The sequence below is a fragment of the Ascidia mentula genome, chromosome 8, assembly GCF_947561715.1.
Source record: "Ascidia mentula chromosome 8, kaAscMent1.1, whole genome shotgun sequence".
NCBI lineage: Eukaryota > Metazoa > Chordata > Ascidiacea > Phlebobranchia > Ascidiidae > Ascidia > Ascidia mentula.
The window spans coordinates 1523533-1548384 of NC_138573.1; the positions used below are offsets into that span (position 1 = coordinate 1523533).

Sequence of the window (24852 nt, forward strand, 5' to 3'; positions counted from 1 at the left end):
CGACGTAAATGATTAAGTCAAGTGCATTAGTAGCCTATACAGAGCAGTATATTTACTAGGCAAGTTCTTTACCCTAAGCTTGTTCTTTACATTTTCGTGTTGTGTTCAGCCATAAGGTTAGCGATGGGTGCGGTATGCAGTGGCATGTGTCATTGCCCGGAGTGCCATAAACGATGCTGCCGCCATGACCCAGAGTTCCGAAAGCGGAGACATTCCCTTGATTCTTTGTCTGATTCGTACGAAACAGCCCCAGTGTTAAGGGCGATAGTGGATGCTCACATTGAACCAAGGAGACAGAACCCTCCGTTGCCAGTGGTAGCTCGTACCTTGGTGCCCGTGCAACATCCAGACCAATATGATTCCCAAGAATTGTATGCCGATGTTTCCGGTTGCCGCCGATCTTGTATCTGCCCTACCCGATTCACAAGACGCGGCTCAAGTGCAAATCGACTCTCCTCAGGACGAATATCAGTTAACTCTGATCTCGCAGCTACACGTCGGGCACCTGACTCTACCCCGGGTCGATCTGTTAGCGTCGGCCGAAAACGAAGCCCTCCATTCCCGTCTGAGGACGCACTGGCGTACGGGCTTGCGGCCAGGTCGCAGAAGGGAAACAATACAAACGACTTGGTGTATGTTAAACCTAAACTGGGCCGAGATGCTAGGATTGTTCAAAGTCAGAAGCAGAATCAGAGCGATTCGAAAAAGTCAAGTTTGCAAAGTGAAACTTCCTGCCGCAAAGCACCAGTTATTGGAATGGGTGAGTGGTTTCCGTGGTTCATACGATTGCTTATGAATACGAAGGTGTGGCAAAACGCACTGCTTACAAGGGATATTTCTTTAAAGTCTCTGAAGACTGTCGCGTTCTTAAGTCTCTCGTTTCACAACATTCTAGAGTTTTTGGTTCTGTTTGCCGTCAGTTTCACGTTGTTGAGTTAGTAAAGGCAAAAACTTCATTCATTGTCTAACTGTGATCACTCGGCTTCTCAAACGCTTGCTGACCCGAAATTCGCTTGACCCAAATGCCTGCAATGTTTGCAGAGCAAAGGGCCTAGAGCACTCGTAGCCAAAATTTGATGCCCGACCACCCTTTGAAACGTCGCACTTTCAAAGTTAAACCCCCCAAACCTACGGAAAGCCCTTTTCAGCAAATATGACAAATTAGAAAAACTTTCCCCGTCTGGTAATGTAGCGTATTTCCTAACTCCAAGCCTTCGTCACCGCAACGAGAACCGCGATGTTTGGGGTCGGAAACTCGGGCGACTCAACACCATCCTGATGCCTCCACGGGTTCAGTGTATATTGGTTTAAGGCAGGAAATGACCTAAAGTGGTTGACGATGTGAACTCGACATATCCTGTCAGCAAAATCCATGACCGCCCTGCGGATCAAATTACGTACGGCGTTTGTAGATTTTCAGCCACTTTTGCAACTCGTGCCTTTCCAAATGCTCGGGTCAAAAAGCTTTATAAAAACATTGGCACTTGTTGGGTAATTCTGGGAATCATCCCTCGTTCTGTTACAGTAGGTCTTGACGATTTCCACCGTATATATAATTATATCACGTTTCCGTGTTCGTTATGATAAAAACATGGTAGATTGCATTCAATGCACAAAGGGGCTTGTGTTAGATGGACGTTTAGGCAACGACTTTCCAGTCACCATTAACGTGGTTGTAAATTCCGCCGCAAATGTGTCGTTGACCTTGTAATGTTATTTAACGACATTCGCGCGAAATGCCAAAGTACAATCGTTAACTACCAGACAGGTCGTTGAATGCGAACGGCAATAAAACCGCGACGTGGACTACGCAGCCTCACCATTAGAGCGTAGAGACTAGAGATGCTTTTCAGTGCTGAGAAATTTGAACTTTTTCGAGTGCTGATCGAGACCGAGATAACAACGCACTGCAGAGTTAACAGTTCATTTTCTACTGCGGGGCTTTGGCAGGTTTCCAAGCTGGATTATAACCGTGGTTTGATGGTTAGCATGTGGTCTCCCGGCAAAACTTGTTCATGCGTTTTACTCCCACACACATTTGGCGATGTTCTAATCCAGTGCTGGGCAAACTAATCGACTCACGGGCCAGAACTTGTCGCAGAATCGACAGACGGGCTTATTTGCCGTACGAGAATAAAGTGGGTACAGAGTGTTTGCACTGCAGTGTATGAAGCCATTAAAAGCTATTAACATTCAAATACTGCAACCATAAAGCCAAAAAAATTCTGTTTCTTGATAATTGCTGTAGTTTGTCCCCTATATTTACATAACCATCCGTTAAGATACAAAAGTAACTTTTACGCGTAAGACAAAAAAACACATCATTATATGGATATATCATCCGTATTTATGTGATACTCCCGTGCTTTTTCTGCTTGAATTCTCGCGTTAGTGGTGCTCTTTGGGCGGGACTTTGCCATCGGCGGATTGTCAGGGCGCGTTGGTTTACGTTCAGCCGACAAAACATAAACAAATCCCCGCCTTGGGACGCAGGTGTTCCCGGTGTGATGATCCGCACCTACCTACTCCCGAGTATTTGTCTCCTGATCCGCGGTAGAAAGAGGTTGATATCCTGGTAACCGCTCCATAGTTTGTTGGCATCAGGCGTCAAATCCTCGTAATGCTGCGATTAATGTGTGCTGGAAACAGTCTGCTGGGCTCGACCCAGATCAGCTGTGGGACGCCCACCTGCAACGTATACACTGCCAAGCTGACCCTCGTGACTTCATCAACAGTGTGATGTTGTTCCTAACTATACAACAAACCCAACCAAACCCAACTTGACGTTGACGAGAAACCGCTTCTCGAGACACGCAACGGGCACAACTCTGAATTGAACTTTTTTGTTTGTGAAAGGTCGAAAGTTTGACAATTGGTGACCCCGTACGCGACCACCCGCAGTTGTCGGATGCTGCTTTTTTCTGTAGGGAAATAAAGCGGGAGGTTTTGTCGAACAAACACTGATATTTGACACATTTCGTTTCTCGGACGTGAAAAAATCCAACTATAGTTGCTCAGTTTTCGAAAAGAAAACTAGTTAAAAACAGAAAAATGTGGGAAATAATATTACTGTTGCTAATAACTGCCCTACGGCACATAGAAATCATGTTATGGATCCCGCTTTCTAATCCCGAAGCTTTTTTCCGGCGCAAACCCGTCTCCTAGTTACTGGAAAAACCCGGAGAAAGTCGTTACGACAAAGTCAAAGCCGATTTGTTCGTTGTCGTAAACATTTGGATTAAAACACGCCAGTTCGACGCCCTGTGATACGTGATGTCGTAACATAAGACTCTTCATTGACACCGTTTGTTTCCGAGCAATTTCCCAGTTAAGCAACTTTGAAGTTGTATATTCAATCAACGCTGCAATGTTTCATGCATGATTTGCAGGATAATCAATCTTATTTAAACCACTGTGAAACGGGCTTTTCATACGAAAGAACTTCCATTGGCACCGTTTTCTCTGCAGTAATTTCACATTTTCTGACATTTTAAAGTCAACTTAACCGTCTTATTCAACCACTGTGAAACGGGAATTTGTCAGAATAGCAATTTGATATAAAACATTTACAAACAAGTAATAATTGTGTGGGAAGCGCAGAATATTTGACCACTGTTTCATGTACGTCAACGCTCTTAATCCGGAGGTGAAACCCGATATTTTTTGCCTCCCAGGCAACCGCAGTTCGTCCCCGCGGATTCGATCTTTTTAATATCGCGGCTTTAACTGCGTTCACCAGCACGGGGATATGAATATTTCGTGACGTCGCAAGTGTATATTGGCAGTGATGCGATAAAAAATGGCGCACTTTAAAGTGACCTCTGCTGTATTTCCATCTCCAAGGGCTTTGGTCTATTTTGGTTCCGTTGCGGCAAGGGGAGGCATCGTTTATCAAACCTTTGAGAACAGACGAGGAAACGAAGCAGACAGAGCTAGTCCATCCAGTATGGAACCGACCTAGTAATTGGAGGTTGTGTGACTAGTGACTGTTACCGTATAGACAGAAAGGTTGTTAATCGTTAGTCAAAACGTTGCAAAAAGCATATTCTGCAGTTTGGCTTACGACTTACTGAACAACAACGGAGAAAGAGCACTGCAGCGACGGAGGGTTGCATATTGTTATGTAACAATCGAGAACAAAGCACAGGTTACATTTCAAGAACTATTGCTGGTTTCCTTTACAATCGTTTCTTCGCCATCAGCGCGTGAAGTGGATGGCAAAGGTGTGTTGTCAATATTACCAGGGATTCTCTTGTTTTCGATTTCTTCTCTAATCGTTTAACGCCCGAACTCGTCGTGAAATAGAAAGCGATCTCTTGATCGGATTAAAGTGAGTGCTGTTGTTCTTTTCGAACTCGCTTCCGTAACTCGACCCTGGATCCGTTACTCGAGTATCTTGTGTAACGAGTAATAACATACAGTTAATTTATCTCAATACAAAACATTTGCTTTATGGATCTAGGCTGGCCCGTGCTTGTATAACCGTGTTGGGCAGGTGGCTTCATAGCATCAACAGTTAGCACTGGTGTTGAACACGGTATATGGTTCGAAACATTTGCCTTCGTGCTTACAAGCAGACTTGTAGCTTTTCTTTTCAGACTTTGTATTATGCATTTACAGTAATTGCTTCCTTCCAAATTGAGTTGTTTCGCGAATAGTTAAGAGTGATGTCGCCCATTCTGGTCAATATGTTTACTAGATGGGTTACCCAAAATCCATGAGAACATATCCGAAAATTCAAGTTTAAGGGCAAACGGGATGTTTATTTAGATTTGATTCTTTCAAAATTGAATTTTTCCGCCATTAATTGTGAGTATACATCTCAATCAAGTTCAATGCATGCACGGGTGTACTGTATGTTTCTACCTCGTTGCCGCCGTATCGTGAGATTCTGACGAGGTGTCGCCACAATATATTTCGCTGCGCCTTTTCACACGAGGAACTCGAGAAACCCTCGTCGATGTAAAACTAATTAATTGTGTGGTCTCGCGTCGAGTCAAATCCGGAATTGGACGTTCGATAATACGACGCCTGGACGCCGAATCGGCGCCGCGCTGCATGCATTTGTGTGTAGAACGATTGTGTGTTCTGTTGTTTTACCAGACAGATTGTTTAGGAAAGGCGACGCTCGAGGTGTAAAATAAGTATGAAAGACGTAGTTGTGGAACATCGGTCGTTTTAACGCCGTCTCCACACTGGTTTGAAATATTAATGGGGTGCGTTATCCAAATTTCTGTGCAATCTGTATTTAGTATTATGTTTTTGTTTTGTCCGGTTGTTTAAAGTGGTTGAATATAAATGCTTTCATTGAAAGGCAGTTGTTCAAACAAGTACTTGTGAGTTTCCTGATTATCCACTTTTAAAACATGGGAATATGGAATGTCGATATATTCAGTCTTACAAAAGTCTTCTAATTCCAACAAACGTTTTTGTTACTTTATGTTGATAATTATAATGCTATTTGTTTCGTAATACACCAAAGCAAAAGCCACAGTCTTAAACCAGATCAGACATATGAAATGTGGACATACTTTTTTATATTTATTGTTTCAAATATTTCTACCTTGATATTTTGCCCAACTAATGCCACCACAGATTTGTGCATCATTTGCTGTATGTTCAGCAATTCCTTCGGTTCCACATAACAGCCGCAGTGTCAACCCACGTAAAATACTAACCTACATTACCGTGCAGCGTCACGTGCGCACGTAACGTTACTTAACCCTCGAGTGCATGAACCTGTAGATTTACCGACATTTAAAACCCGACGTCTTCAAGAGGTTGTTCTACTTTTACTCGGCAGGTAGCGACGGACAGAAGATGGCGAACAACCACGAATCCTATCTACTCTCAGCCAACTCCCAAACAGATATGGAGGACTGGGTGAAAGCGATTCGAAGAGTCATCCTGTCACCCTTCGGTGGAGGTGGGTCAAGTTGGGTTGCTATTGTTTGGGTTTTCGTGGGTTCAGGGGTGGCGGCGTGGGTTACAAAGCGCATGGGGCAGAAATGAAACTCGAGCCCCAGAGGGGGGCTTCGGGGTCACGCTTATCGTGGGTAACGGTTAAGGCCAGCGTACGATTCCTTGGTGAGAGATGACCGGTTTGTCATCTGTTTTTCTGTAAATATATCGCCACTCTCTGTACACGCTGCAATATTTACTGGCAGACTTACAGAATGTTATGAGCAATATGGAACCAATAATGTTTTAAGTGAGCTGCAGACAAGTGATCCGATCTGTTAGGTCTCCTTAGTGCGTTTTTTTGGCTGGTGACAATCTTGGCAGCTGAATATCCAGGAAAACTGAAACGTCATCACCAAGTGGAAGTCTTGCTTGTATATTTTAACTGGCAAGATCGTTGTAAGTCACCAAAGCTGCAGCGACATAATAAGTTGAAATACTGATCCTGTCTGCAACTCGAGAATATTATTTGCATATTGAGATTTATGTGCATTGTTCTCAAGGTTTAATCGTGATTTAAAGGTTGTATTTTACATTTAACCGACGTCTAATGTTAGTGAGTAACAAACCCAAGACTTCTCTTTTTGATTCAGGAATCTTTGGCCAGCGGTTGGATGAAACTTTGCGTTACGACCGACGTCTCGATTCCTCGGGATCAGGAACAACTTCCACAGGAGGAAGATCAGTGAAGAGCGGGGAATCCGAGAGACGTCAAGCTCCCATCATCGTCGAGAACTGTGTGGAGTTCATCCGGAATCACGGAGGATTCAAAGAAGAAGGACTCTTTCGTCTTCCCGGCCACGCGAATGAAGTGAAGGACTTACAGGACGCATACGACATGGGAGACAGGCCTGTGTTTCCATCGTAAGATTTGTTTTTCTTTTGTGAAGATTATTTCTATCAACGAACTCCGCGAATAATTCTCCATTCCAGCTATGATGGTAACGTTTTTGACCTTTAACGATTTCAAACACATTAATCACGCTAAAACTTCAGCAAAAAATATTTTTTTAAACCTTCCCTATATTTTTTCGACTTTCAGAAGTACCGATGTCCACACGGTGGCGTCCTTGCTCAAAGGTTATTTGCGGGAACTCCCCGAACCGATAATACCGTACGATCGTTACGAACCTCTGATCTCTTGCGCTAAAACTTCGATGGCCGACGGAAGCGACGCCGGAAGTGACGCAGCGGAAGTGAGGAGACAGGAGGAGAAGAGTGTGATCAAGGAGCAACTCAACCTCCTCCCTCAAGTCAACTTCGACTTACTCAGGTATTTTCTTCACTTGGTTTTGATGATGAACAGGATAATGTTCAATACAAACAAAATAGCCAATAGTCAAGAAGTTAATGATACAGACGTCTCGATTTTTGTGCTACAATCATTTTCAGTGTGAGGCGAGCCGGCAAAATGGTACGGTGAAGTAATGATAAGTAAAAAAGGAGGGAGATGAAGCGGAATTGTTAAGTTGCTGGTGTTTGGTTTAAAACTCTGATTTCACATGGGCGTAACTTGGGTTTCGAAGCAGAAGAAAATCTTCAGGTTTTGCTTTTGATTATTCGTCACAGATCTAGATATGATGTTGTGTGGTCAAGTACGTTGTTTGTGTTATGCAAGCGATTGATTCCCCATAGTTATCAGCTTTCTGTTACCGATTAGGCAACTCTGTGACATATCTCTGGTGTTTTCTCCTGTCAGCTTTATGACCAACAAAATAACAGATAAAAACACATATGAAATGAATCCTCTAAGTCGGTTGGACAAGTCTGTGAAATTTCTGGGGTCTTTTACCGTCTATGACACATCAGCCATATTCCCGATATCGCGGAGATCCCTTTCTCGTCAGTGGTTTAACGATCCTAATAATATCTCTACCCTTTCCCAATACGTGTTTTCGAAACCCAAATATTTAGTCTGGTCGCAATCGAACCCCCTTTATTCAAATAAGCCACACGTATTGCGCAACACTGAAACTGTCCCGGACACCCATAAATAAAACAGCTGTATTAAATAAGTGTCGCAATGATGACAACATGTCACACTGTAAACATTGAGCGGATGTGTCATAAAGTCGTAACCTCGTTATACTCTATGGATGCTGCAGGAAAAGCTAGATTCTACGCAATTGCTTTTACACAACATTTCATATTGTATTTTTAATATTTTGTGTAGCCATGGACACACGGAAGGTAGAAAATCTTGGTGAACTAAATGGTAAAAAATCAAACGTTTCTTGTTGTTTTCCTAACCCAACTACTCTTACCATTAGATATATGTGCCGGTTCCTGGACGAAGTTCAACGTCACAGTGACGTCAACAAAATGGACATCTCCAACCTCGCTATGGTTTTCGGTCCGAACATCATGCGATCGAAGCGAGATGATCCACATACCATGATGTCTGACGCCAGTCTCGTGCAACACGTCATGTTCCAGTTCATTGACAACCACAGGTCGGTTTATGGCAACGATCACCCGTAGTCCAGCAAGGTTTAAAAAATTTGTAAAATATTCGCAAAATATTTGTTGCTGGGAATGAAACCAATAGACGGAACCCCGGGAGAAATCATCGGTGTTTTTAAATCGGATCTTGAAAGTTCGGCGTATGTTGGGCTGAGAACCTTCTCGGTAGAAAATAGGAATAATATAAAACTCAAGTGTTTGATGTCTTTCCAGCGTAAATACCATTTTCCCATTATATTCAAGGGCATATAAAGCGATGACATCACAAAGCAGTTGTTGTATTTTTCATTGGAATTGTATGCTGAGCATTTATATACGAGACATATTAGGTGTGGCCCTGTCTGCACCCATTATAAAAAACGTGATTGGCTCTATTGATTTTAATTCATATATATCCTCAAAACTTTCACCATATTAAAGAAAAAACCTTTTATCCCCAGGTTATTTTTCCCCGACGATGAGAAAACCACGCCCGTGTCTTCCCTGCATTCTCTCCCTGACGTTGCCATGGACGCCGCGGGGGCCGTTAGCGCCCCTGACGCCGGTATTGGAACCCTTACTAGCACAGCAGCGTCACCGCCTGGCACATTGACCCAGAACCGCCACACGGACGACAGTGGAACCGGATCCATGGGCCCCACGCCCGAAAGCACGTCAAAACGAGCTCCCCCTGTTCCAGTTCTCCCGCCTCCAATTCGCGGGAAGCCCAACAAACCTCTAAGGCGGAAGACAAGCGGTCAGGGTTTGACCCCGAGTAGGAACGGGTCACCGGGCGGAGAGGTTACTCCAGGTCAACGCAAGTCGTTGTACGACAATGTGACGGCGTCGTCCAACGCAAGCTCGGATGCGACGCCACCCTTGCACGCTTACTTGTCGCACAAACACGACTGGAGATCGAGCAACGAGAGCACAGGAGGATTACCCCAACATACGAGACCAAGATCCACCGCAACATCCGCAACTGCTCCGGAATCATATTACGTCAACAACCACAGTACCCCGCCCTCGTTAAGCAGCGCAACCCCAAGGTCGTCGACCAACGCTGTGGCCGGTAGCATAGGCGAGGTCGAATCTTGCCACTCCAGCCCCAACGACTACCCTCCGTCGTCACGTAGCGATCTCCCCAACAAGCGTCGCGTATCGCGTAAATTCAGACGAGAAAATGGCGGTTGCGTCACCGACGAGGAATCCAACACGGAATCGGTTCCACCAGACGATCGCGCGTTCTCCACGATATCGAGCAAGAGAAGTAGTTTCCGTCGCGACTCGGATTACCGCAAGGAGAAGAACGCGACGGGGAAAGTCCCTCGCCCGGAACTGAGCGCCACCCTCCCCAACAGGTTATCAATGGACTCGGTGAGCGATGAGGCGTCCTCCGCATCTTCCAACGCTCCTCCAATCCCATCCCGACCTCACAGGAAGAACAAGAAGAGCGGAAGCGGGCAGGTGAGTCGTGACGTCATCTAGCAGGAGGGGAAACCCCTTTAAACCGCGAGTGTTACGATGGATGTTGTAAACGAATGACTGAAACCTCGGTGAAGGAGAAATATGCTGGCGATGACAACATTCACATAATACGTGGATAAAATTGCACAACACGATTAAGGGTTACGTAACGGATATGAAATTCATAACCTGTACCAGACACCAATAAAACTTTTAAATTGTGGATTTAACAACCTCAAAAGTGGATGAATATTGTTGTTAACACCATATTTAGACAGGGAAAATCAATAACCAATCTACAGTTCCAGCAAATATGCAATTCAATAGTCTGCCATTAAGCATTGGGAAGGCAAACGTCTTAAACATTGTGTGCCCACCATAAGTGCTAGTTGTTATCTGAATTCATGCTTACCAGATTACCTTCGCTTGCTTACCAGCAGACTTGTAGCTGTGCTTCTCATATTGAGAATTATACGCTCCTATTAGTAGCCTGTAAACCTAATGATCTCGATACGATAGCTGTGATCGCCAAGTAAGGACTTGCGCAATGGGGCGATCCTGTCAATCGTGCCATTGCATGAAACATTACTCCTACAAGTAATTTGTATTTTAGCCAAAATAATCAGTTAACGCAACTTTCCATTGTCATCAGAACACGGGAAGCGAACGGAATTCTCGAAGCGAAACCGAGATGACGAATGATGTGAATCACTTGGCATCAAACAGGTCCTCCCAACTTCCTTCCTCCACCGCAAACAGCGTCTTCGGATCTGCTCTCACCTACAAGGAGCTGGAGGAACAAGTCAAAGCCCTTCAGGTAAGTTTGTTCACTGAACGCCTTTTCAATTTGTCTGTGGCTTCATGCGCAGTAACTTTTGACGTTCGAATAGTTCTCTTGTCTTTCCTTCGCTTAGTCAATTGCGTTGCGATATTGTGCAACAATATTAGAATATACAGTATAGGATCGGTTATTAGGGTTTGTTTGTTAATAATGCACCGATAGCAACGTAATAATATTCGTTTTAATTCCGCAACAATTTAATCCAGATTTTACTCCTCCAGTAATATTTCCTTTCTTGAATATTCTTTCTTCTTTCTCCAGGAGGAACTTCGCAAACAGAGGATCGAACACGAGAAGCGATCCCGGATGCTGGAGGAGCACTACATCATGAAGATGAAGAGCTCCACATCCATGTACTCCCCGTTCTCCGCCAGTCTTCCTGGTTATCCGAATCCTCACAGCCCATCTTCCGTCTCTGGAGCTTCCGACGCGTTCAGCAGAGCTGGATTATTGGATGGTAAGTTGGATGCGGTGGAATGTTAACAATTACAAAAGGTTTTATGAAGTTAAGTTCGTGCGGAACAGACATCGACCAAATCCAGCATATATTGGATGTCTAAATCCGTCCCATTGTTGGTGATATAAATTAGTGGTGACCAAGAACACAGTTTTAGTAATGATTCTGCAGTCAATGTAATTTTAGTTCGGGTGTCATTTCTTTTTGGTTTACAGCTTTTTATCGCTAATTACTGAAAATAATTAGTTAAAAAACTTAGGTTTAAACACTTTTTATCCATTTTATTGTACTCACATGGACTATTGGCCCACGTGTAACAGTTTTAATAATTTCCGGCCCTTGGGTCAAGAAATTTGCCCACCCCTGATGCAGATATACCTATATATATATAGTGTGTAAAAATGACTTTGTAGCAAATATTTATTGAACAACAGCAACCTTGACCCTGACATTACATTTTTGTTATAGATTGCAAATATAAACAATAGATAACACGTGATTTATTTTAGATTCTACAACCGATCCTAGTGAAGGTCCGCTCTCACCCGGTAGTGGACGACAGAGTGCCGACTCACAACCAGACGTTCGGTAAGTTTCTCTCTTTGTGGTAATAACAGCGCCATTACCCTTTAATGTGTTTGCCATAAAATCGTGAGATATTAATACAACCTCCATTGCAAGCGTAAACTGTTGTTTAATGCTTGGGTCCAATTTGTTTTGACAAATCTTTTCACTTAGCTAATGTAATAGTTGGCCCAATACCCTGTGCGTATAGGATTCCGCTCGTAGATTTACAATAAGTTTAAGTATACCAGCACGCACTACCACTTTGGCGTTAATCCCGGTTTTGTGGGGTTTTCCATCCTGTCTATTTACAGCGTTCCATATCCAATATAAAATGGCTTGCGGCGTTTAAAGACTCGCTCTGACCGCGTCCCTGTTGTCCCCAGATACAAGGAGGAGGTTAAAAAGCATGCCATGACCAAAATCCGCTTGCGCAACGCCGAACGCGGTCTCCAGCAGGCAGAGGAGAGAAATAAGCAGCTTCAAAAAGAGATGGAGGAATTCTTCCACACGTTCGGCAGGTTCGTGGTTTTATTGTTAATGTCTATGTTGAGTTTAATTCTTGTGTAACCCGATTTTCTTGACATCTTCGTGAGAAAAGTTGCTGACCAAGTTAATACTTACACAACTCTAGTTAACATGCGTTGCGTGGTTTATACAAATTCGTCTCATGTATTTATTTCAGTTCATTACTACACGTAAATATTTTTACCATATTTTGCAAAGATTATTGAGTTTTTTTTTAGTTTTATTCGTATTCACATAAGCTTTGGGCAACTTTTGTAAAAAAAGTTTCATTCTTCTGCAGCATGATGAACGTCGAAACGCCCACCAGCTACTGAGCGCCTCCTAGTGCCTTGCTGGCTTGAAACGCACAGCCGCTGGGCGGCGCCGCGTCTACCCGCTCGCTAATCTATTTATTCGCCGTGTGAAAAGCAATGCAGCTGCAGCGCTTAATCCATATCCACTTTTCATCCAATGTGCAATCGTTGTTCGCTATCGTTGGGATTCTTTCAAGTTCCCCGCGGCCTTTCTATCCGGCTGGTGTCCTGAGCTTTTTCCGTTGTGAACTTGGCCCGCGTTTTCCGTATTATTCCGCTGTACTCTTGCATGCCGCGCCGCCCGTACTTTGAACGTACCCCGCTTTTCCGTTGACTTTCGACCTTCCGTTCTATCACCAAACCCCTGACCAAGAGGGGCCAAAACGTTTCTACCGTTAATCTCAAAACCTTTTGCAACCCAAGTATTCATCACGTGACAAAAGACGAGTTTTTTTCTGTTTATCGCTTCAGTAGCGGTTGTGATGTCACAATCATTCTGCAAAGCAAATCTTTTGTAACACGCGCGCCTATTTGTCAAAGCACAACCGTTCGCCCGCGATAAAGTATAACCCCGCCATGACCAACCGCTGCGCCAAACCCTAGGTAATTTGCTCGCATTGAAAATGCCCTAAATTCTTCTCGATATGTTTTGTGACAAGTTGACTGTGACCACACAAAGACTCATCCATTCGGAGGAGCATTTCGCTTGCCACTGTGAGGCGCTCGAGAGCGAATCTGAGCCTGACATCCGGGTTACTTTCGGCCGACAAGCAGTTTCTCTGTGCAGTGTTTTCGTTTCCACACTTTTTGCCGTTTCGACTCGTTTCTGTTCTCAATAAACGCACGAAATTATCCGAATCGTTTTATTAGTGAAGTTTTAAGAGGCTCAAAACACTTACGTTCAAGTGCCGATCGTAGACACATTTTACTAATTTGACCAAATGGGGTCCGCCTTTGAAAGGGTACACGCTATTTACCATGAAGTCTAACAAAACGTTAAATCTCCAAATTTTAATTTCGCTAATTTTCTTTTTGGGTCAAATACAAGCCCCATATTTCCTAAGAACCCGCCTGCTGATGTTTGGCTTACGCTTGTTAAAATTGGCTTTTCAAAATTTAGTTTTTGTACAATGTTTATTATTCTGGATAAACATAAAAAAGATGCGTCCTTTTTTAAAGAAATAAGCACCATGGCCCATACAGGTCTAGAGAGGACATTTATATGGAAATAAAGGGTCCATGTATGTCAAACTCCCGCACCGGCAAATCGTTTTTTCCCTTAAGGGACCTGACGTAGGAAGCAGAGTCTATGGAGGAAATCTCATGAAAGGGAAGTTGCTGTTTGTTCTAGTTATCCGATCAGGTGCTAATGGAAGCCAACACCGGCCGTGGCGCTTGAAAATGGTGCATTTTATTGCTATTACAATGTTTTAATGACAGTTGCTTGCCAAGTACACATCTTTACCAGTGGTGAACACAGGAATTTTTCTTGCCGGAACGATTAAATTTCAACGTTTTTCAATGTTTTCAAAAAGTATTTGGCTAAATGCAAACTGACAATGCATAAAAAGTATTTAAAATTATTTCGACAATAATTTTAATGAAAAGACCGACGAGGAAAATATTAAAACTCTGGAGTGTTGAGACTACTTAAGATATCTACGGTCAGGTGAAAAGTTTTTTTGTGAAATACGTGGACAGAAACAAAGTTCACCCCAAGGGAAACCCCCTGTTATTACAATGGACAACGTTTGTTTCTGAATTCTGAGATTAAAAAAAATTTGCTCGATTTCGTAACACGTTTTGAAGTTTAAACGAAATAATTGTTTTCTTATTGGCTACGTGCTGCTTTAATTACTGCGTCTAAATTTCAGAGGTAAAAAGCTAGTTGCTGAAAAACCTGTTTTAAGCAAACCAAAATTTCTTGAAAGGTTGACGTTCCATTGTACAAATGGAGGTAAGTAATAAACATAGTATTATACATGATCAATTAATCCTTTTAATCGAAATTGTACCTTGAAAGTATTGACTAGTATAATGTAACAGAAATAGCATAATTCCAGATAGTATTGATTGTTTTACTATTCCACAAAGTCTGTATTGAAGCAATCGCGCTTGACTTTTGCAGACCCATGAGTTCAAAGTTGAAATGACATGTAGTGGTTGCTCGAATGCTGTGACAAGAATTCTAACAAAAAAACTTGGAGAAGGTTAAATGTTGTTGATAATTCATAGGAAACAGTACAAAATGAGGCATTTAAATTGATATAGATTTTGTGAAGTTGTTTTTGTTTTATAGGGATGGGTTTTATTTCTGGTCGTACACATAATTTCATAATGCAGCATATATGCATAATATGCCAAAGCAATAATTACATGACCTGTTCGACAGTCCCTGCAATAGTGTTTGTAGTAACATGGTGCCACATTTCATGCTAAAACAAGCTCTTTGTCTTTGCAGGTGCCACATTTGATGTGAACTTGGATGAAAAGTTAGTAACCATAAAGTCTGACATGGCCAAAGAACAACTTACTGAGATGCTGGAAAAATCTGGGAAGGCAGTGACATATATTGGTGTCAAATAGGTTGATTTTCAATTCATAATGCATATATCCTAACTAAAATTGTGGCATTTAGGAATTAAGCGTTTGCTTTTTGAAGCAATTTATCATGCAGTCTCAAATAGTTCCCTAATGTTTGTTGTCATGTTTATATGGTTTTCCACATTGTTATTTAGGCTGTATGTGGTGGTAAAAGTTTATTTCACCCCAAATCATTATGTACACATGTTTGGTGTAATTTATTGTAATATTCACAAAAATTCATGTGTTGCAACTTTAGTTTTGTGCCAAGATGCTTTGTACTCATTGTAAGTGCTTGTTTGAAACAGCATAATAAATGTCATGCTGGGTCTTTATGACTGTGAAACTTATTTTCCGATTGATCTTTTTATTTACGATACTAAACCCCTGTAGCACCAAGTGGTTTCAGAAGTCATCTTATTTGCATGCATCGCAGAACAATAATGGTCAACATCAACAATATTAAAGCACACACACAACAAACCCAATATTGCACTACAACCTCTGCTTGGTAACTTGCATATTACAATGATATATTGGTCGGTTTGCAAAATTTACAGTACCAGTTGTTGAATGTAGGCGATATTGAAGAACTGTGCAAACAACATAATACTGTGACTAGAGACACTTATTAAACATTTAAAAATTTTGAATTTCTTGATTTAATGCCTTCATCAAAACTCCCATTGGTGTTCGCTTCAAACCTACTTGCTCCACTTTGTTTTGAACTTTATTTCTTAGATTTCTCATGCGGAAAGATGCATGTAGGAGCACCACTAAAAAAAGAAACTCAGTAAAACTTTTGGCATTATAACAATGTACAAAAACTGCATTGACAATGATAATACAATTTACTGAATACTTGATACTTACAAAGCATCGGCAGAGCCACACTCAGAAGAAACACCATAATTGAACCGATTGTATACATGACCACTGTGCAACATGCAATCACCCCCACCACAACCAAATTTGGGTGATTTTTCTTAAACGCTCCAACTTCATACCTAAAAATGCAGATTATCATTCTTTGTCCATGTAAATTTGTCAACGGGCTTGCTTACAACACGCATACTTGTAAGTTAAATATTAGCATCAGTATAATCATTTATTTTTAAATACAGAAATATGAATGTGTATGTTAAATAAACTTTAACTGGATGAAACTAAGTCAGATTCTTGTGTTTGACCCCATAAGCCTGAAATAGGTATTTTACTTTCAAAACAGTTTCAGACACTAAATTAAAATGAAAATAACCTGTTGTCAGAAATGTACAAAAATACCAATGAACAGGCAAGCACCAAACCAGCTCCAATCAGTGTCTCCAATGGTTGAAAATACCTGACAGCATTATAGAGTCATTGCAAAGACACAAAAAAGAATCTGATACAATAACATAATAACTTACAGCACAAGACTGAAAGCCAGCAAAGCAACACAGAGATAGTTGGTTTGATAATAAAGTAAATTCTGCATAATTCGATTATTCATTCGCTCCTTGTCCTCATAATTTGGAGGTGAAAATCGGGCACTTGCAAACAGAAAGTCATCGATATTTCTGAAAGGTGCCAGTTGCAACTCGTTTGACGACATTTTTTAGATCAATCTAAATACTTTCTGAAACACAACTAATTTAAGTTGGGCACAGCGTTCCACACTACCCCAACACTAATCAATAGACATGGCTTGCTGATTAGTTGCTGCAAAGTAAACTCCAGAGGTTGTAAGCTGGGCTGGTCTCACTCCTATGAAATATACATTAGGTGGAAGAGAAGGGTTTACTATTAATTGTATTGCTGTAGGGCTAACCAGTCAAATTTAATTAATATGAAAATCACAAACAATTGCCTTTACTTTTGAGGATGGTTTTAAACTGAAAGGGTTTTGTAATTGTAGAAAAAGTTCACTCATATCAACTTGCGCATGAACACACACAACGAAAAACGCGTGAACCGGCGAAAAAAAAGGTTTATTTAAGTTTGGCTGCTGAATTCCAACATTCAGTCACAACGTTTTAAGTCGCAAGGCCTGTGGCAACTGATTGACTTAAACACAGCTTTGTTAAGTTATTCTAGTTGCTCTTCTGTACCAAGCGTTACCACTGTGGAAAATACAAGGAAATAGACAGGCAGATGTGGCTGATCGGGTGGCTGCGTAGGTGTTGTGTAAGTGGCTTACACTTGTAGTCTATATCAGCAAGAACACGCAAACAGACTTTAGCTTTAGCAAAGCAGCGACTGGGGAATCCTATTTGTACGCTGCACACTGTACGTGCAAATTCGTTTGCTACACGAACTTGTTGGGAGAGCAATGATTTGACATTTTGCTTCGCGTACCTAGTTTCAACGTGTTTAAGTATATTGACATGCCAGACTGGTTGTTCAACCTTTCTTACATATGTATTTAAAAGTTACGTTGACCAAATGCAGTTGGAAGTGGTACAGTTGTATCGCAAGGGTCATATTTGCAAATTATTGTGTTTTTTATTACCGTCGGAATGGTCGGATAATAATTTGGCTCATTTGCGGTGGAATAAGTGTCATTCGCTCATGTGCACGGAAGACAATCAGATGCCCAGTCGCCCTACTTTGTTACACATCCAGCAAAAGCCATTGGTCCACATGCGGTTGTGAATTGTGTATTAAACTTATAGCTTGACTTTGGGTTTGATAGTAGCCTTTATATCAGGAGTCAGATACACGGCAGTGTTATTATTTATGCAGACGTTTTAAAGGGGGGGCCTGACGGCACTATTGGTTGAGCTTTGCTTGGCCTGTAGAGAAACTTTTTGATTAAACGTCATTTTTTTTTGTGTATTGAAATTCCGTACAAGCGCAACTGGCATGTAGGTCAATCGCTTCGTTTCTATTTCGCCAGATGTGTTAATCTCGCACAGATGTGTTAATCGGTTTATATTTTTAATTTCGAAATCGACGTTCCTTAATAATCGCATTTTTCTCATTTTCAAAAATATTATAAATACCGTCGCACGGCCTTAAGCCGAGGAGAATATAGAAAACGATATGGACAGAGGATAGAGAACACTTTCGAAGCGATAGAACTACGCTCTGGACGCTGCGCGTTTTGTGTTGTTTTGTTTTGGATCAAGGTATGTTTGTGTTACGTTTTATGTTTGGATTAAAAGTCGCAAGGGTAGTTTCTTTGGTAGAAGTTTTTAATAGATTCAGGAGTCAGATATACGGCAGTGTTTCGTTCTGCAAACTTAGTCCCTGCAGAAATTGGTGACTTTGTCCTCCGTGATATTTGAACACGCAAATTTAAACCTTCTGAAATAATAACTGCGCAATTGAAAAAGTTAAATTGTGGTCATTTTCTGAAGAAAAATAACTTGTGAAACGAGAAATAACCATGTCAAGCAAGTTTTTCAGGTTTGTTCCCTGTAAGATATTTTGGCAGACAGGTACAACGAAGAAAACAAGCACTTGGGTATTTCGAAAAGGTTTGGTGCATTTTTTATTGCGTTAAAACGTTGTATAATTAAGCTCAATGCCAAACTGCTTTGAAAAGCATATTTTGTTGAAACGTAAGTAAATGTTAATTATTGTTACGTAATGCCTAACCAGCATTTTAGTGGTTACGTCATATGTCAACCTTATATAATGTTGTGCCGATATTGTTGAATACGTTTTTAAATTTCGTTTATTAATACATGACTCCGAATCGTCAATTACTTATTTTTATTGCGGGACTTACGGCTTCTTTATACCCGAAATTGACGTAACATCGGACGTGGATAATCCTATTTGTTGTCTGTGATAAAGGATACGGTATAACAATGATTTTAGATTTGTTATTGTCATGGTTAATTCCAAAACGTAAACTTTTATATTAATTGATCAACTTGTCAATAGGAAAAAAACAGGAGAAATGCATAAATTACAGAATGGTGTTTTCAGTGAGCAATCACAGGGCTATCGCGCTTGTCGCGAGGCGTTCACTTAACGCATATTTTTTTACTCATGAATCTTCACATTACCGGACAACTAGTCCGAAGCGCAGCACGAGACTGCTAGTCGCACGGCGCACCTGACGTCTCAACTTCGCAAGTGACCAGAAGCCACACGCTTGGTTGCTGAGCCTGAAGCCATGCATTGTGCAGTGGGTGAATTAAAAATCCACTTAGTGATTTACCCATTAGCTCATTTTGCACTGGTAACTTTCAATGCGACTATTTTTTTTTATTTTCCTCAGACCGCAGCTTGATGCATCACACACATATATTTTCACTGCGTGTCGACAAATTGCCTTGTGGGAGATTCGTGATTACGGCCAAAACACGAATTACATTTCACATTGCAACACCTTTCCCATAAAGCCCGTCACCTAGTGGACTGTATTAAATGCCAATCCTGGAAATTACTAAAGACATGTTTGATTTTTTCACTGTTAATTCGAACTTTTGACACATGACAATACTCAAAGCTATTATTATTTGTATATTATCCTCAAGTTCTCTGTCCTTGTTGTTGTTCCAGCGCTTGAATTAAATGTCACTTGCTTCATCGCAAAAACCGAAGCTGTTTGTCACGCAAATATAAAAAGAAAATTACTAACAAAACACCTGACAAATCATAACAACGCGCGATACGTATGTAGTAACTTAGGCCTAGAAAATTTAACTGTTGTTTGTTCGAGAATGTCTACAGATTGCAACAACGATCTACGTCGAACTTCAGTGCACGTTCAAATGCTACTGGACGTTTCAACGATATATCGATTCACGAAGATGTTCGGCACGATTAAACTTCAGCGTGCTAATCCAAGACGCACGTTAACACCTGACCTTCACCCAACAAACACTTTCGCAGCGGGGGACTTTCTGTAGAGAAACTTTTTGATTAAACGTCATTTTTTTTTGTGTATTGAAATTCCGTACAAGCGCAACTGGCATGTAGGTCAATCGCTTCGTTTCTATTTCGCCAGATGTGTTAATCTCGCACAGATGTGTTAATCGGTTTATATTTTTAATTTCGAAATCGACGTTCCTTAATAATCGCATTTTTCTCATTTTCAAAAATATTATAAATACCGTCGCACGGCCTTAAGCCGAGGAGAATATAGAAAACGATATGGACAGAGGATAGAGAACACTTTCGAAGCGATAGAACTACGCTCTGGACGCTGCGCGTTTTGTGTTGTTTTGTTTTGGATCAAGGTATGTTTGTGTTACGTTTTATGTTTGGATTAAAAGTCGCAAGGGTAGTTTCTTTGGTAGAAGTTTTTAATAGATTCAGGAGTCAGATATACGGCAGTGTTTCGTTCTGCAAACTTAGTCCCTGCAGGCCATAGTGTTTCCACCTTGTTTTCTCCGTTTTGGTTTGGTGCCCAACGGATGACGGTGATTGTATAGTCACCACAAAGTGGAAGTCTTTGCTTGGCCGTTTGGTCAGCAAAGTCGTCTAAAAGTCACACCAGCTGCACTGATGAGACCTTTTAGGTCGAAACAGTGGCCATCTGTCTACAGCTTGTATACAAGTTTTAAATAACGCCCGACAATAGCACACAAGTTTTACTCTACCTGCATTATCCTTCAGTACTGTGAGATGAGGACCTTGGGCTTAACCACAATTATCTTAGCACTGTTGGGCTGTCGCTGCAATGGAATTTTGTATCCCCGCGAATCTGAATCGAGGCAGATAAAGGATTTAAGCGGAAGGTGGAAATTTCGTGTGGACAACTCAACAGGCCGAAATAAAGGGTTTACAGAGGAATGGTGGACCAAGCCTTTAGCAGACAGTGGACGTGTTATTGATATGCCCGTGCCCTCCAGTTACAACGACATAACACAAGAAAAGTCAATTCGGGATTTTACCGGTTGGGCATGGTAAGATGCTTATTGGGGTGGCATATTTTTCAATCTTACACAAACGACAAATGTTTCAGGTACGAAACCACATTTTACTTGACTTCTTCGTGGCAAGATGAAACGACCATCAAATGGCTTCGAGTCGGCAGTGCACATTATACTGCCTTTGTGTGGATCAACTCGAACAAGGTAAATGATTCACCAAGGTCGTTGCATTTCGTCAACATTAAACTATATGGAAGCGGGCTGCTGGAAGGCGCTATCTGCACTAAAAATGTTAAAAACAAGCAACGAATTGCTGCAGTTTGCCTCAACGTAATTTTGATTCTCTTGATCAAATTTAAACACCTTTTCCGGTCACGTCAATATGTTAAAATGCAAGTTCAAAGAAAATGTTGCAGCAGGAAAATTGGCAAACCCCCGAGCATCAAAGTTTTATTAGTTTGAAAAGTTGGTCGTTTCCATTCGAATTAAACATATTTCTATCAGGTGATGGAACACTACGGCGGGCATTTGCCGTTCGAATGCGATGTTACCCAGTATCTGAACTACGCTGGTCCGAACAGACTGACCATTGCTGTCAATAATACCCTCACTCCAAACACTTTGCCTCCTGGAAAAATTGAGCACTTTTCACCAGCCGATGGCTACCCCGAAAACTACAGTCTCCAGGTTACATAAAATTATGACTTATTAATCAGTAGTGCATGTGTTTGTAATTGCTTGTTGGTTTATTGAATGCTCATTTCTCGCAGATGGACAATGAATCTATATGTAGATTGTTGGTTTAGAAATATCTTTGATCCACATTTCATTAAAGCGTTTAATTTGCTGCGAAATATACAGTGGTGAAGGTAAAAAAAAATTCAATTTACACGTTAAAAGAAACCATTGTGTATTCGATTTCTTCATTGTGCCGCAAATTATTTTACGGAACAGCATACCGCCTTCACCATTCGAAATATACTACATACGTTTCATTATTCCAGACGTACCAGTTCGACTTCTTCAACTACGCCGGCGTTCACCGACCCGTGAAACTTTACACAACGCCCACTGTCTTTGTCAGTGACGTCACAGTCACCACAACCAGCATAAGTCACGCAACACATACTGCGAATTTGGGATATAAAATTTACGTAAACGGAACCGGCGCCCAAAATTATAACGTTCAGGTCGACCTCATGGATAAAAATCAACAGAGCACTGTTGCTAACGCATCTGGGGTTACTGGGACCCTGACAGTACAAAACCCTCACTTGTGGTGGCCGGTAGGTATGAATTCAACAGATGTGGGATATTTGTACAATCTGGTTGTACGATTGCTGCCGAAGACGCGACTTCATAAGCTGCCTGTGTCGGATGTTTACAGGTAAAGAGATTTTGCAGTGGTATACGGGCAGAGGAATTATATTAAACTGACAATTTCCTTGTAAGGATTCTTGTTCAGCGTACAGACACACGTGTCAGCTTCTATCTATTTAACCAACATGTCGGCACTGTGTAAAACGATCAAGACAAAAAGTTATTGTCAGAAATTTAATCCCATTTCTTAAATACGCCGTGTCAGTCTCAGCTCTATAACTTTCAGTTATTGCTTGTGCATTATTTTGGACACACAGACTGTTTAAAAAATTTATTCTTACGATCCTTCGCGAGCTTAATCTTTTTAAACATTTAGTCTTTCCAAAAAACAGTGCACCGGGAAATACTGGTATCCAAACCCGTAAAACTAATTACAAAATATCAACTCTTCTTTACAGACTTCCGGTTGGAATTCGAACAGTTGCGGTGACCGAAACTCAATTTCTCATCAACGACAGACCCTTCTATTTCCTGGGAGTCGGGAAACACGAGGACTGGGATGTCAGAGGCAAAGGATTCGATTGGCCGATGGTCGTCAAGGATTTTAACCTACTTAACTGGATTGGAGCCAACTCGTTTCGCACCAGCCACTACCCGTACGCAGAGGAAATTATGCAGATGTGTGACGAGCAAGGCATCGTGGTAATCGACGAATGCCCCGCGGTGGGTTTGAAGTATGCAGACAATTTTGTCAACGCGACTCTTCAGCATCATCTAGCGGTAATGGATGAGCTGGTAGCGAGGGATAAAAATCATCCGGCTGTGGTGATGTGGTCGGTTGCCAACGAACCTGCATCGCAGCTTGCCCCGGCTCAGGATTACTTTAAGGTTAGAGCTTCATGCACGTAAGTGCCCCGGAATTAATGCACATCGGAACTATAGAGAAAAAATTGCTTTATTTTAGTTGTAACCTTATATAAACATTCAAACTCTAATAGGTAAGGATTTAAATCTTTGGTTAAAGCTTGGTCTTCTGTTTACAGAAATGCTAATGTGGGAGTTTTTGGTGTGAATGGACAAAACGCTACATTTTAAAGAAATTATTTTGTTCTGTATAACTGCCAATGGTTGAATAAAAAACTTGCGTTCCAAAAAACGTTTATTTAGCTAGAAGAATAAATAATACTGCAATCGAAATTAACCAAAAGCCTGTAAAGATGATTTTAAGCATTGTATAAACCAACCATCAAGCATAAGTAAATTCGTATTTATTTCAGACCGTAATAGAGCACACCAAGGCATTGGATTCAACGAGACCTGTGACATTTGTTTGCAACTCCGCTTACAATAAAGACTTGGCCACTCCCTACGTGGATGTGGTTTCAATGAATAAATATGAAGGTTGGTACAATGACGCGGGTCACACAGAGGTCATTGGACCCAGGCTTACCGACTACATTGAACACTGGCATCAGGTATGTTTAAAATTCAGTTGAAAAAATAATAATAAAAATAATAATAAAAATAATAAAAAGTGTTTCTCAGAAGATTACTTAGATGCGTTATTTGCATCTTTTTTCTTTTGGTAAAACGAATTCCTAAACCTTGCCTCAGCGCTGGTAGTCGGTTTAAGAAATCGTATAGACCTTACCTATTTAACAGCTTCAAATACTCACACGTCTTTTTAAGCACATTTCGAGGTTGGTGCACAGGATGGTGTGGGTTCGAATCCCAGTGTGGCATGCAAAGATTTGATAAAGTCTTCTTTTTCAGACGCGCAACAAACCTATCATTCACATGGAATGGGGGGCCGGCGCCATCCCTGGTTTCCATGCCAACCCACCCGTCATGTACACCGAGGAATACCTTTGTGACGTCATGGCGGAACACTTCAAAGTTTTCGACGCCCTGAGACAGCAAATGGCGCCATATTTTGTGGGCGAAATGATTTGGAATTTCGCCGATTTCCAGACGGCCCAGACGCCCTCCAGGGCCGACGGGAACCGCAAGGGCCTCATGACCCGCCAGCGGCAGCCGAAATGGCCCGCTTACGTCATAAGGGACCGTTATCACGCTTTGCGAAAACAAACCGCCTCGCTCTTGGTCAGTACGAATAAAGAGCTTGAAGTTTTACGGGAACTTGAAATTCTCGTCGATTATTGAAAAGTTTGTGGAATGCAACCATCCAAGTGCAATTAAACGATCGTTTTGTATCTGATTGCTAAAACATAATAGTTGGTCGTATTTGTAATGATAATACCGAGTTTACTCATAATTCTGAGAAAAAAGACACTGGCCCATAGTGATGAAAATATTGATTGTTTTAATTGCTTAAACATAATAAGGCGACGTACTCGTGATCGCATTGCCGAGTTGATTTTGACAAATATTTCAATGCAGTATACTGAAAATATATTTTCATTTGTCGTTAATTCATTCGTAGAATTGATGTTCCTATAACCCTGAAATCCCGGCAATCATCTGCCTGCTTAATCTATCGAAGTTCTTTAATATAACCTATATCACACTCACACCCCACCTTTCATCATTATTAACTGTAATGACGCTGAAGGCATAAATACA

At 41.5% G+C, this 24852-nt stretch overlaps 4 protein-coding genes across 8 annotated transcripts in view; 3 read left to right on the forward strand and 1 right to left on the reverse strand.

Annotated features, from left to right (window-relative positions):
• The window catches only part of LOC145912635 (uncharacterized), a 45517-nt gene extending 32126 nt beyond the window's left edge, over positions 1-13391 (forward strand). For 4 of the 5 annotated variants that reach the window (XM_083000176.1, XM_083000173.1, XM_083000177.1 and 1 more), the window contains 10 exons: positions 5804-5926; positions 6555-6825; positions 7004-7234; positions 8232-8414; positions 8865-9870; positions 10523-10687; positions 10973-11168; positions 11678-11756; positions 12119-12253; positions 12541-13391. In XM_083000176.1, the coding sequence (XP_082856302.1) occupies positions 5804-5926; positions 6555-6825; positions 7004-7234; positions 8232-8414; positions 8865-9870; positions 10523-10687; positions 10973-11168; positions 11678-11756; positions 12119-12253; positions 12541-12574 (2423 nt within the window). In that variant the 3' untranslated portion in view covers positions 12575-13391. Of the gene's footprint in view, positions 1-113; positions 761-5803; positions 5927-6554; positions 6826-7003; positions 7235-8231; positions 8415-8864; positions 9871-10522; positions 10688-10972; positions 11169-11677; positions 11757-12118; positions 12254-12540 lie in introns of those variants that run through there. The other variant, XM_083000175.1, reaches the window with a different exon arrangement.
• An 898-nt stretch (positions 13392-14289) lies between these two features.
• LOC145911177 (copper transport protein ATOX1-like) lies at positions 14290-15471 on the forward strand. Its single transcript, XM_082998434.1, has 3 exons — positions 14290-14510; positions 14682-14763; positions 15015-15471. Exons 1-3 carry the CDS (start codon positions 14505-14507, stop codon positions 15137-15139), a joined length of 213 nt encoding a protein of 70 aa, XP_082854560.1. The 5' UTR covers positions 14290-14504; the 3' UTR covers positions 15140-15471.
• A 43-nt stretch (positions 15472-15514) lies between these two features.
• LOC145911176 (PRA1 family protein 2-like) lies at positions 15515-16985 on the reverse strand. The gene is made up of 4 exons (XM_082998433.1): positions 16546-16985; positions 16395-16478; positions 16010-16143; positions 15515-15912 (listed from the first exon to the last, which is right to left on the reverse strand). The coding sequence occupies exons 1-4, from the start codon at positions 16728-16730 to the stop codon at positions 15776-15778; spliced, it is 540 nt and encodes a 179-aa protein (XP_082854559.1). The 5' UTR covers positions 16731-16985; the 3' UTR covers positions 15515-15775.
• A 3715-nt stretch (positions 16986-20700) lies between these two features.
• On the forward strand, positions 20701-24800 carry LOC145910851 (beta-glucuronidase-like). The gene is made up of 7 exons (XM_082998061.1): positions 20701-20982; positions 21042-21153; positions 21454-21636; positions 21954-22336; positions 22728-23157; positions 23547-23744; positions 24043-24800. Exons 1-7 carry the CDS (start codon positions 20702-20704, stop codon positions 24430-24432), a joined length of 1977 nt encoding a protein of 658 aa, XP_082854187.1. The 5' UTR covers position 20701; the 3' UTR covers positions 24433-24800.
• The last annotated feature ends 52 nt before the right edge of the window (positions 24801-24852 follow it).